This window comes from Leptinotarsa decemlineata, unplaced genomic scaffold (genome assembly GCF_025532065.1).
Source record: "Leptinotarsa decemlineata unplaced genomic scaffold, Ldec_3_MD MMD2_tig00002974_RagTag_RagTag, whole genome shotgun sequence".
NCBI classification, from domain to species: domain Eukaryota; kingdom Metazoa; phylum Arthropoda; class Insecta; order Coleoptera; family Chrysomelidae; genus Leptinotarsa; species Leptinotarsa decemlineata.
The window spans coordinates 13,696,254-13,708,859 of record NW_027412578.1 but is presented as its reverse complement, the minus strand read 5'-3'; the positions used below and the strand labels follow the sequence as shown (position 1 = coordinate 13,708,859).

Genomic DNA, 12,606 nt, shown 5'->3' with positions numbered 1-12,606 from the left:
TGCATGCCGTTTTTGGCGGCCATCGGATACCTGCTTCCACGTAGTCCGCTGGATACAGGAATGACAGAATCACTGTTATTCCCTAACTGAATGGCATCCCAACGATGGCTTAAGCCTAGATGTGTGTATCCATGCCGTGAGAATGAATGACACTGAGCCTATCAGCAGTCTCTACGGAACCTTCAAAATACCGGGCGTCCTCTCGTCACGGTAATGCGGGGTTCTGCAATGATTGACCTTCTTTTCCCAGATACTCTCTGAGGGTGAGTCTATAGAGGAGATGGATGTCGAGTTTACGACTCCAACTGACATTCCTGTAAGTTTAGTTCAGGATCCTGATCCTGATCCAATAACTGAACCTGGAAAAAAGGTTTAGTGTGGAGCCAGGAAACGACTGAGTAGTCTTTCCAAGAACGGGGTACCTTATAAAACCGCCTTGCACTAAATTCTTGAGCAGCGTACGCAGAATCTGTCTCAGGTGGAGGAACAAACCCCCCATGAGCAGGTTAGCGAACGTTCAAGTGATGATTCACTAAAACTAGAGACAAAAAAGCCCTGCACGGTCGAATCTAAGGCATCGTCAGGTGTAGCTGACGTGCAAAAACCCTCATATGGAAAGGTTGTCGCAGGTATCAAGGTGGAAATCTTGCACCTTGACTACCTCATTAACGATGAAACAGCTTTGTGTCAGACCCCCTGGGGACCGATTCAGGTTTTTGGAGTTCGGCAAAGCCATACTACCACCATCTGATCTGAAATACTCACCATACAAACTAATCGGCTTCGTTAAGAAGCTGGGTTTATTTGGTCACTTTGGAACTAACCTAACCCATCCATATAAAGAACTTAATATCATCAAGTATATTGCAGTAAATAATGGGTTTAAAGCCGAATTACGCCGAAACGTCGTATGTCCACCAGTGAGGATGACAGTGTCTCAAGTAAGCGAAATTCACCTCTCTCATTTAGGTAAATTGTGTATCAATCCTATGGCTGGTATCTGATTCAACTCCACAACGAATGTTTGGAATACAAACTGAATAGAGGAAATTGTTTCTTTGTATAATTCAGTGTTCATATAAAAGTATTTGTTTCCGAAGTTTTTTCTGTTAGTATAATTCAATGTTTATATGAAAGTAGCTGTTTCTGGAGGGTTTTTTTCAGTTTGTGTCTGAAAGTTACTTTTTCGCATGACCTACACGTCTTTTTATAGAATTAACTTTTTTGCAATTGATTGTTTCCTTCCTTTCTTTAAAAGATTGCCACATTGTTTATGAGGATGGAGGAGTATAAAACCGAAACATTCCTTTCCCAAAAATAAATCTCCCCTAAAAATATACCCTTTTCAATTTAAACTTTCCGTGATTGAATATTTTTTGGAACTTTCACACAAATACAAGTCAATGAGTTGGATTATTTGAATAGGGTGATATTTTGCTGACATATGACAAGTGTTGAGTATTCTCGACGCGACGGTCAAAAAGTGATAAATCTTCAGATTCACAATTTAGGTCATTCATTGGGATCTTGAAAACTGTAGATGCAGAATTTTTGGAACTGGTGACCGTTCTGAAAGTATCATTGTATTTACTATTGTTCGTGTTTCTATTTCAGAAAATCATCTGCAAACTTTATCTTGTATATTTTGGTACCGTATTAATTTCTCCATCGGTAGTATGAAATCCATTGAACCTTGAAGATGATAAAAGTGAAAAAACATCATGTTAGCATTCATTTTTGGGTAGCATTGCCTTGGTTCCAAATTCCACCCAGACTTTTTTAGATAAAAAAATTATAAACCGCATCGATCATTAGACACAATCGACATAATTACCAATATCTGAGTACTTTTACGTATACGAGTATTTATATCTAATCTAATTGTCGCCTTTAGACTGTTCCATCCAGTCGTTCTGAAATATGGATTTTTGTTCCTCAAAATAGTCGTTCTGGTGACCTTCGCCGAAGGTAAATATTTATTTTCGCACTGTCGTTCATCGGAAAAAATCGAAGTGCGGTAATAACAATAGAAATAGTGCACGTATCGATGTTCAGTGATTCGGTGAAACTGTGTACGTAGTAATTGTCGGTCGTAATGGACGTGAACATGAGGATCAAATCCACGAGCCAGGTGGAAAAACAGAGACGTAACGTTTTCAACAGGCACACCGTCGCTTCTTTTCCCATCGTTTACGGACCGTTGCCATACAGTTAGTATATTCAGTAAAACTATATTTCTACACAGGGTGTTCCTTAAACGCATGCTAATATTCAAGGAAGTAATTCTTATACCCATTTTAAGGAAAAAACGTCCTATGGACGTATGTCCTAAACGCCTTAACTTTTGAGATACAGGGTGGCAAATTTTTCAAAAATAATCAGTTTTTTAATAATAACTGAGATAATTTTGTAGACATCTTTGGCATATTTGGTACATATGTTCCATGCCTCAAGGCGCATTTTCTGATGTACAATTTTCTTAATTTTCTCTGCCAGTGGCGTACGTACGAGTTTTGAAATGTATATTTTTGGCGAAAAAAATACTACGCCACTACTTTATCTTGAATTAAAAATTATTTTTGAAATCTCCATACATTTTTGAACATATTTGATTTGCTGGATTTTCTTTGTCCGACGCATGGTTTTCGCTCAAAAAATTAAAAGTCGCTTTACTTAAGGATAAATTCCTTAAAAATCTGATGCGGTATCGTGCATCGACTGAAAGCAAACTAAGAGATCAGATTTCTTGCAAAATAATTGAGGATCTAAAAGGTATTTGTTTGTTGTCAGATGCACTGTTCTCAATTAAAATTACGTCATAACGCAGCACCGCTTAATGATTTTTGAAAACACAAATTTAGTTATCCTGGAATAAATGACGTGTAGCAGAATTTATTTACTGCACCTCTTGGAAATATGGAGTTTGTCGATATGTGATTTCTTTTAAAGATTAAAAGCAGAAAAAACAGCGTACCCACCATAGCAATAAAAAACGAATTCTCTGTATGTACAAACGTCAGTAGCTAATATTGATGTTGGTTTAAAGTAAGGTGTTGGTGTTAAAAACTGTCACAGCGCGTTCTGATTGATTTTGAAGTGTTATAGAAGTTATTTTGATAGTCCGCTGTTTTTCTGAATATCAGTAAATATGGTAAATTATACGAATGCGGAAATGGCGCAAATGCATTACGTATATGGCCTTGCCAATGGTAATGCAACAGAAGCCAGGCGTATTTATCAGGAAAGATATCCTAATCGTGCCTTACCAGATAGCCGAACCTTTTCAATTATTCGTCGTCGACTTGGGGAAACTGTTAGTTTCAAGAAAAGGACTCCGGAAGGTAGACCTCGTGTAGTGAGAACTCTTGAAATTGAGGAAGCGGTGCTGCAAGAAATTGAGGAGCATCCTGAGACGAGTACGAGGAAGATCGCTAGAACTCTGGATATTTGTCATCAAATTGTTTGGCGTATTTTTGTTGATTTTTTGTTATACCCATACCATATTTCAAGAATGCAGGCATTACTTCCCAGAGATTTTCCACAGCGTGTGAACTTCAGTCAGTGGTATCTACAAAGTATTGCACTAAATCCGCAGATTGAGACACAAATTTCGTTCACAGAGCAAATTTTTCTCGGAATGCCACTCAAAATATCCATAACAATCATGTGTGGGCTGAAGAAAATCCCCATGCAATAACCAAAACCCATTTCCAACACCAATTTTCGGTTAACGTATGGGCAGGAATTATAGGTGATCATCTAATAGGCCCATTTTTTCTACCAGGACGCATTGATGGTCGTTCTCATTTACACTTTCTCGAAGAAGACTTACCTGGGTTATTGGAAGATGTGCCACTTGCGTTAAGGAATCGAATATGGTACATGAATGGCGCCCCTGCTCATTTCAGTGTAATTGTCCGAAACCATTTAAATACAGTTTATCCTAATCGTTGGATAGGTCGCGGAGTACCTCAGCAATGGCCAGCAAGATCCCCCGATCTCAACAGTTTAGATTTTTTTATCTAAACTGAACACGACAGCGATAACCAAGGCCACATTCCCCGCATTCTATTCGTCACGGTAACATGACTTCAAATTTAATTTCATGTCTCTTCAGCCAATCATAAAACTCGGGTAGTAAAAATTCTCCAATACGAACCGCTTAGTCTACAGTACACGTGGACTAGTTTGCTGCAGGTTCATTTCTGTGTATTGGTTTTTTTGGCCTTTGAAAGTGCCGACAACTTTAAGAGTAAACAATATCGTTTACTTCGACTATACAAGGTTACACCCCTGTCACTCAGACCAGTGGTCGTCTCCCCACAAATGACAACTGTGAAGTCTAAAATTGTAGTTGTAAATGAAATTAACGATCTAGAAACTTATTCCAATCCACATTTGTTATATTTAGTAATTGTGTCTATGACCATCTGAATGTTAAACTTTGAGCTTCTGTGACTTGAAAAATTATTCAACGTGTTTGAAAAAAGTTAGAGGCACTTTTATTTTCGTAGAAGTCGAACGAATTCATCAAAACGGCTGCAAGTGTGATAGAAATTCGCATAGAATCACAGAAATCATGTCGCTTTTTGAATCACTAGCAAGTGTATTGATTTCAACTAATTAGAAATCTTCGATTAGCCGGTCCGTGCGCTTCAAAAAGAAATGGAAAGTAGTTACACCCAAAACGCACCTTGAAGCTATAAAACGACTTTTACTTTCCTCGGAAAAAAGAGACGATTCATTGAAATATCCTTTCTCGGTTCCCACGACATATTCCAGTCATTATAGTAAATTCACCTCGGAATTCGAGATACCCAGCTGTAAGTCTGTAAATACTTGTATATTGACACCCTAAAAGTTGTCTCAAAACCTACATATGAGCAACTATTAAATTTCAAGGTCAAAGGTCACAAAAATCGGTTTTTTGCGCTTTTTTTGGGAATATCTCATTTCCTATGGGTTTTTTGCTATTTGTATTCATTATCAATATTGTAGAATACAAAATTCTCTACAAATTTTGTTTGAAAAAATTTTTTATACGGTGAACCGTTTTCGAGATAGAGGGTGGAGAGCGCGCGGTCACAGCATCACTTCAGGTCAACCGGTGCCTCCGGTCGAAAACGCGCCATATATGGTTGATGAATTATCGATAAATCAATGATTATAAATGTTTGTCAATTTTTATTAACTATTATATTATATTTTATTATTTTTTTTCCTAACTTATCCACTTTTTATTCAGTATTAATTTATTTAACAATACTTACCTGCCTATGTAATTGCAGAATTGTTAATGAAAATATAGGAATTATATTTGAAATTTAACTTAATTGATATTTATAACTTCTTACATGATGAAAAAAAAACAAATAAATTATGAATTAATCTTTTTATTAAAAAATATCATTGAATACATTTATTTTTATTGAAAGTAAAGAAATGGAATAAAGGGTACAAAAACTACAATTTACAAATTTAATCATCTTCTTCCTCTTCATCGTCGTCTTCTGGCTGCTGGTAAATTTCAAACTGGTCTTCATTATCGTCTTCAACGACATTTGTCTCAAGTTCTTCCATGATTTCGGGGTCAAAGGTTCCATCTTCGTTAATGTCGCTCTGATATGGTAAAGCATTGAGACAAGCTTGCCCATTACATTGGCCACAAGCTTAAGAGCATTGCAAGCCCGCTTTCCTGCATCCGCATCGCGAACCACAACCACTCTTGCAGTTGCAGAAAATTGTATTCAGCAAATCTTCTGGAGCAGGTGGTAAAATTGTCATGATAGACTCCAGAAAATCGTTTCGCATTGCCCAACCCCATACCTGGGGTTCCAAATCATGTCCTAACCAAGTTTGAACTTGATAATATACACGATTGAAATGTAGATGAGCAGCTGCACTTGTTGGTGGAATATTTGAAAGCTGCACAGGTTTATTAAATTTTGTAGACTTGACGTAATGCATATAACGAAGATGATCGAGACTTTTCACAGATTTCGGAGCATTATAGACTGCCAATAAGGTTTGAGTCGAAGTGAAGCTGTGACCGCGCGCTCTCCGCCCTCTATCTCGAAAACGGTTCACCGTATAAAAAATGTTTTGAAACAAAATTTGTAGAGAATTTTGTATTCTACAATATTGATAATGAATACAAATAGCAAAAAAACCCATAGGAAATGAGATATTTCCAAAAAAAAAGCGCAAAAAACCGATTTTTGTGACCTTTGACCTTGAAATTTAATAGTTGCTTACACCCTACCATATGTAGGTTTTGAGACAACTTTTAGGGTGTCAATATACAAGTATTTACAGACTTACAGCTGGGTATCTCGAATTCCGAGATTCTTACCTAATTTAAGCTTAAATGACTGGATTAACAAGACACGAAACAAAATTGATTCGCCAAGAATTTACAAGACGCATTCCTACAGCTCAAACTAAACGTGTCGAAAGCGAAAGCTGAAGAGAGTAGATAGTTATTAAAATCGGATGTTACGGTGAATTTGATAACGAGGAAATGGTGGGAAATCACCATGTACGGGGGTGCTTTGAAGTGTAGTTCGCTCAGGCCCGTGCTGGACCCTTTCTTAGGGCGGTGGACGGCCATAGCCAAAGGGCGCCAACACCCCCCCCCCTCCACCATTCCTAACCTCTGTTTTTTTAGCGTGTTGATCGCTCATGACGCTGGGTTCAATTTGCTATTCTGGCATCTGGTCACCGTACGAGCGAACGATCACACTTACACAATCGTACCAGTATTTGTCAAACAAAATGGCCATTTATTGTTTGCTCAAGAATAACGGTAATTTTAAATATTTGCAATGCGGAATGGGAAAATAACTGTCGTACTTATATCGTTTGAAGAAATGTTTAAGCTTAAGCTTTTAAGCTAAAATAAAATAATTAAAAGAGAAAGTAGGAGTTGAAACGTAATAAGTGTAATTTTCGGTAAACATTTCACATATAACATGCAATATATACATTTAAAAAAAAGTTACCACTTATTACATAATTTTTAAGGAAATAAAAAAATATATATAATTCACAAATGTAGGTCTTCTTTGAGTCAATTTGCAAACTGAATCTAAACCTGAAGAAGTCTTTTAAGTTCGGAGCTGGAGTTGCAAAGATAGTCAATAACGCTGTCTGGATCTATGGAGTTCAAAATATCAGCTTCTGATTGCATCAACAGTAATGATTCTAAATTGTCATTTGTCAAAGACGATCTTAATCTGGTTTTGATAAGTTTCAACTTTGAAAATGCTCGTTCGCAAGAGACTTGAGTCAATGGGATAGTTAGAAGAAACTTATACACTTTTGAAAGTTCTGGGTATTGTAAACAGTACATGTTATATTCTAATATAACTTTATATGCACACTTGATACAGCTATTGCATGATGCCGACTCTTTGCACTGGACCTCGTGGTCTTCATCATCTTCTTCTTCTTGCGCATCGATTTTCTCGTCTGAGACATCTTCATTCTCATAGTCGGCGTTCAAACTTGCATTTGAAATCTGGGGCCATACATTTACGAATGAGATAAGTTCTTCTTTCAGCTTTTCTTCATCAACGTTCAAAACTAATTCTCCTATTTTCTTCAATGCTTTAGGTGGAAGAGATTCTTGGGATTTGAATGTTTTTGGGTCAAAACATGCCAGATCCAAGTATAGCGATTTGTGCTGCACAAAACGGCTTTCCATAGTTTGGACAGCTCTCTCTACAATTACGAAGAAGATCTTTATTTTGAATTCTTCTTCCGGAGAAGTTCCAACACTGTCGTCTTCAGCAAGTTCTCCTGCCATTTTCTTTACTTTCTTCTTTCTTTTCTCAGTTATTGCTTTGCCAATAACAATCTCATTAAGAGTTTCATCGGCCTTTGCTCTTTCTTCGAGTTTCTGCGTCATTTTCAAAACAAAGCGTTGTGCTGCATTCAAAGTCTCATCAAACTTCTCCCTTAGGTGTTTTAGCCTACTAAGAGAAGACTCAATATTCCTCCACGCTTGGGCGTAGTCCAGATTCTTTGTTTGGAGGTAATCCGATAGTGGCGTAGTGATTTTGAACAATTGCAAGAATATCATGCCAACAAGTACTGTTTCAAAATCCAGATACTTCTTAAGTAAAGCAGTTGCTTCATGTCTCACTTTGGCGTTGAAATCAGCTGAATGTGAAATTTTGAACAGAGCCAATACCAACTCCAGATAAATGTGTTTGTTAGGTTTAGCTGTGTTTGAAGACTGTTCTTCAGAAGAGGTCCACATGTCTATTCTGCCGAATATTTTCGTTGCTGCATTGCTGCGGCTTCGCCATCTGGTAGCCCCAATGGCTTCCAACTTGTACTCAGGATTTTGCTTCCTAAACATATCCAGTCTTTTAATTGAATCCTTCAAAAAAACCTGGGTCTCTTGCATTATGCTGAAAAATGAGATTGTTACAGTGAGGCATTGAGCTGTATCAGATATTACGAGATTCAAAACGTGCGCGTAGCACCACGTGTGAATGTGATTTGGGATTTTGCTGGCCATTTGTGCAGTCAAACCATTATACTGACCGCTCATGTTAGACGCACCATCAAACGCATTTGCGACGCAATCACTCAAAGGTATTTCAAGTTCTGTCAATACACCAGAGAGAGTGTCAAATAATGCCTCTCCTGTAGTAGAAACCACACTTTTTAATGCCAGTAGTCTCTCGCACACTTCATGACCTTTAACATACCTGGCAACTATTGCACATTGATCATTGCTACTTATGTCTATCGTCGTGTCCATCAAAACTGAGTATTTGCCGGCCGATTTGATTTCATTTGCCACGACAGATTTGATTTCTTTTGTCATACAGATCATTATTTTTGCTACCGTGTTGTTACTTAGAAATGTCACGGCACTTCCTCTGCCCACCCTTTTGTTTTTGCCTTTTTTTTCGTGTTCCACGTCTGTTTTTTTTGTTGACCTCTTAGACATGCGCGTATCACTTTCTTCAATAGCCTTTTTCAAGTGTTTCTCTAACTGTGGATCATACTTGGACATTAACATAATAATTTCTAAGAAGTTGCCATGGTTGATTGTGTCATCTTTAAGAGAGTAAGCAGCTTCCTTTGATGCACGAAAAGCCAATCCTTGCTTTCCTATAAGCTTCAAGACATCTATTACAATTTTCACCACATGTCTCCTTTCTAAGACTTCTTGTTTCCTCTTATCTAGTTGATCACAAAAAAGAAGGTCACGAGTACTTTTCTTACGTTTGGCTACCATAAAAGCCTCGACGGATTGAAAATGAGCTTTGGACATTTCATGTTCATTAACTCTTTGGTGGACATGTTTCCAGTCTTCAAACCCTGTACAAAAGGTTGAATTGGAGTTGCTGCTGTAAACGATGCAAATAAAACAGAACAGTTTCTTTGAATTTTCGTCATATGAAATCCAATGTCTCTGAAAGGTTTCTCCATCGTTTCGTTTTACAGTGTATAAGGGTTTTTTGTCATTAAAAGGCAACTCTCTTTCATCAGGTTGTATTGGATGATAATCAAGATATGCCGATAAATGTCTTTCGCTTGGTTTTTCGAAGTAATTGATTATATGTACTTGAGATTCTTCTACTGAAGAATAACATCTTCGAGCCGAATTTCCTGTGTCAAGTGAAGGTGCTTCCAGTTTACGAGGACTAAGATAATTCGGGTCTTGCTCTTCAGTTTGTAAATTTTCAACTAATTTGAACCCCTGAAATCTATCAGAACTGAGATCGGAAAACTGATTATCATAAATCATTTTGGAACAATCAAGATTTGATGAGCTTGATGGTGAAGACAAGTTGAAGCTAACAAATTCTGCTTCCTCAAACGTTTTGTTTTGTGCATGTGATTCAAGATTTTCATCTTCAGATGGGCCGTCTGGTTTTTTAAACAAAGCTGTTATTTTTGAACATGATATTGCAGACTCGAGTAGAAGTTTGTTTTTCTTTTCTTGACGAAATTCATGTCCACTTTTTTTCCTTTTATTTTTCTTGTCCATGATTTGTAACCCGCTAAAAAAAATTTAACTGATCACTTTATGTATTTAAAAAAACAAGATTTAGTTTTAAATAAATGCAAGATTAAAAGAGCATACTTTGACAACATGTGGCTATTTGACAGTTCGAGTAAAAGATAAACAAACATAGTATGTTACCAATAATAATTTTAATGTGATCTGTATAAAATATTTTGATGAGATGATTAGTAAAAGTAAATGCTTTGGCCAACTTAGACGCCCCTTATATATACTCTGTTTTTTTCTCAAATTTACCAGCCACTGTTCCACTGTTGTGAGAAAAGGCTTAGGTCTATGCTATGCAGAAAAGGCTTAGGTCTATGCCTAGTATTTTGCTTTAGGTTATCTATATCTATGTGCTTTTTCCACCTCAAACCTCAACTCACTAATAAGAATAATAACAACACTTACCTTTAACATTAAGGGTTTGAAACTTGCACGGGAAGAACAGTAACAGCACCGAATAACTTGAAATAAAACACTAATACAATACTACACAAGTACAAGTTACAATCAGGCCGACTGCATGAGTTTACTGACTAGTGAGTAACATGTAACATACAAGCATGAACAGGTAGACGAAATTGGGACTCTCGTACCGCCCCCACTCCCCACACTTCCTGAGGGCGCTGTCGTAGTTCATTCTGTGTAGCCTACAGCCGCAACACTCAACCCGGCCGCTCGGCAATATCGACGATAAGCTTCGTCTTATAATGATCCAAATTTAATTATATTTATTATTTAAATTTTCTGTTTACTTAAACGGTGTTAATTATGCTGTTAAACATTTAATGTTGGCATTCTAAATGTAAAATTTGTAAGGTTCGGGGCCGGAGGGTGCCAGAAAGGTCCGGCCAAAGGGCGCATCCGGCCAAAGGGCGCACCGGGACACGTTCCGGTGTCCCGGCGGCCCAGCACGGGCCTGGTTCGCTGAAAAAATAGGATTTCCAGACAAAAATTCCTGGCTTTCCAGTAATTTATTAGTTTTTCAATGGTACTGACGGAATTTCTACTTGACAATCAATTTGTTTCACAGTGTGGTTCATTGCATTAGCCACAAAGTACCTTCTGGTTGATAAACATATTAGGTGCATTTAGAAAGGCTTCAAAATGGCCTCCAAGGAATATTGAATTCGTTCAAGAATAAGTTATCTTCTTTGAATTGAAAAAGGTGTATTTTTGGGAGAGATTAACCATTTCGGATATTTTCTTTACAAGTCGTTTTCATGCTGATTTTGATGTTTTTTTTTGGTCCCTTGGGAGCTGCCTGACTTGTCTATTTAGTCCAAGTCTTCAGAAAACACTGCAGTCTCGTTTCCTGTACCAGTTTGTACAGGTTCCGCGTTGGATGTTTGAGGTTACATTATCTGAATATCTAAATATTTCAGAAGAAAACCTTTCCACTTTCTCCATTAAAATATGAAAAACGAAGAACTTTCGAAGGAAATCTAATAGTACGTTGACTCTTTCGAAGTGATTTACGAATGCATTAACATCAAACTTCCTGGAGTTTCGGCAGAATATAATTGGCATCACTTATGATCACTGGAATCTTTTACACACCACTGTAAAAGTTTGTCTGCCATCATAAATTATTGGCCTAGATATAGTCTGGTGATCGACAATGTCCACAAGCGTACAGTGACACTTGTAACCGTTTCTCTAGTAGAATGAGTAAGGGGGGTATTGAAACTTTCTTTGGAAATTGTGAAGAATACTGGACATCGATTTATCAATTGATAGTCCGTTCTTGGTGTTTGCCGCGTGAAAGCGGATTTTTAAACGATATTACTCAGTGGCGTTCGTTTTTAGAGGATTAGTATTAGTTTTTTGACTTAGTGGAGTTTTCTTCCGGAAAATGATGATCAAAAATGCCATGAAGTTGTTGATGGGTATGTGAATTCTAATTCTGTTATATTTCAAGTATTTATTCGTGAGATTCTCCAACACCCGTTTTGGGCACAATGGGCTTCATCAAGAAATGATAATGAAGACTATTAGGTGGAACAAACTGTTTTGGATATTGTTTGGGGACTACAAAATATCAAAATTTTGCAATTTGGTGAATCGAATTCGTAATAATTTTGAAAAATCTTTCTAAGAGAGATATACAGGGTGTCCCTGGACTTCCTCTTTTCCTCTCGGGAATGTATAGATGGGGTCAAAATATCACCAGTACTTCATACAACCTTTTTTCCTAAAAGTCTTCGTAACCAAGTTACGGGCCCTCGAAGTTACAAAATGAAAAATGTTTTTCTTTGATAACTTTTCAAGTGAATATTCAAAATCATCCAAATTTTGGTAATTGACTAAACAAATGAATTCCGTCGATGAGCTTTCATGCAGGAGTCAGTTGTTTTGCTACAAAGTCAGGAACGGACTACCCCCGATGGTCCACACCCCAAAACTTTGAAATGACAGATATTTTTCAATATTTTTCAACAAAATAAGGTTACTTGGACAATTTTATGAATAAAAGTACTCGTGTGGAAAGTCGATCGGAGCAACGAATCTTGATAAAAATGTAGTTCTACTCGACGACATCAAACCCGCTCGTCCACCATTATTTGAAATGA

The 12,606-nt window shown here is 37.3% G+C and overlaps 2 protein-coding genes across 16 annotated transcripts in view; one reads left to right on the top strand and one right to left on the bottom strand.

Annotated features, from left to right (window-relative positions):
* The window catches only part of CAP (Cbl-associated protein), a 158,150-nt gene that overhangs the window by 127,349 nt on the left and 18,195 nt on the right, over positions 1-12,606 (top strand). The window lies entirely within an intron of this gene.
* Positions 6,920-10,962, bottom strand: LOC141483140 (zinc finger MYM-type protein 1-like). The gene is made up of 2 exons (XM_074177572.1): positions 10,442-10,962; positions 6,920-10,025 (listed from the first exon to the last, which is right to left on the bottom strand). The coding sequence occupies exon 2, from the start codon at positions 10,010-10,012 to the stop codon at positions 7,088-7,090; it is 2,925 nt and encodes a 974-aa protein (XP_074033673.1). The 5' UTR covers positions 10,013-10,025; positions 10,442-10,962; the 3' UTR covers positions 6,920-7,087.